The following is an 882-nucleotide window of genomic DNA, read 5'->3' as shown; positions in this document are numbered from 1 at the left end:
GGGGGGGGGGGTATCTGAACAACTTAAAACAACAAACACAAGCGAAATTAGATTCAAATATATTGTTTAATGGCAAATTAATAAATTGCTGTAATATAAATAACAGATAGTAAAGATAGTTCATCACTGGATGAACTGCTACGAATGCAGTGATACAATAGAAGTCTAAACAGGATCGTTGTGCTTACCTGGCATCGAGACATCTTCGTTTGAACGCCATATTTTGAACGAATGGGAAAAATAAGGAAGTTAAAATAAATTTTAAAGCAGTGACACAATTCCGTATGACACCGGACGGGTTACATATAAAAGCTAATATAGTGTTGACAACCTTGGCGGTAAGAAATAACCAATCGTAGCTCTTCTGTAATGGCAAAATGAATGAATTAATTAATAAAACTTACGTAGAATTTATTTTAATTTCTTATTAAAGTATTTACTCAATATTTAGTTTGGGATATTTCGATTTGCTTGTGGTATATAGGTTTTAGAATTTTTAAAAATATCTTTCCTATTTGATGTCTTGGTTTCGTCATTCATAACTTCCGTTTCACACGTTTTGAATTTTAACATGACCCTATCACTTTGTATAAAGAATATTTACTTCATTTTAGTTCATGTACATTAAAATAGAATTCTGGATATCATTGGCTTTTTAAAGTCGTTTTATTACCAGATATACCAATTATTTATTTCTAAGAATAAGCGTTGGTTTACAAGAAGCGTAGACTGTCGAACAAAATGACTGCAGCACTTAGTTATGTCCCTTTGCGTTCTGAGTTCAAATCCCGCCAGAGTCAATTTTATTGTCCATTGATTCCAAGATTTTTATCTTTTACTCGTTTCAGTGGCGCAGACATAAACGGACTCCTCCCCACCTTA

The 882-nt window shown here is 32.8% G+C and overlaps 1 protein-coding gene across 5 annotated transcripts in view; it reads right to left on the bottom strand.

The window, feature by feature from the left end:
- Nucleotides 1–288, bottom strand: part of LOC106873401 (SMC5-SMC6 complex localization factor protein 2) — a 34,694-nt gene extending 34,406 nt beyond the window's left edge. The window contains exon 1 of one of the 5 annotated variants that reach the window (XM_052972658.1): nt 189–288. In XM_052972658.1, the coding sequence (XP_052828618.1) occupies nt 189–195 (7 nt within the window). In that variant the 5' untranslated portion in view covers nt 196–288. The remainder of the gene's footprint in view (nt 1–188) is intronic. The other 4 variants (XM_014920748.2, XM_014920752.2, XM_014920751.2 and 1 more) reach the window with 4 other exon arrangements.
- Nucleotides 289–882: the final 594 nt, after the last annotated feature.

Source organism: Octopus bimaculoides, chromosome 14 (genome assembly GCF_001194135.2).
Source record: "Octopus bimaculoides isolate UCB-OBI-ISO-001 chromosome 14, ASM119413v2, whole genome shotgun sequence".
In the NCBI taxonomy this organism is placed as follows: Eukaryota; Metazoa; Mollusca; class Cephalopoda; order Octopoda; family Octopodidae; genus Octopus; species Octopus bimaculoides.
Note: the sequence above shows the minus strand (reverse complement) of the source record. Positions and strands in the feature narration are given on the sequence as shown.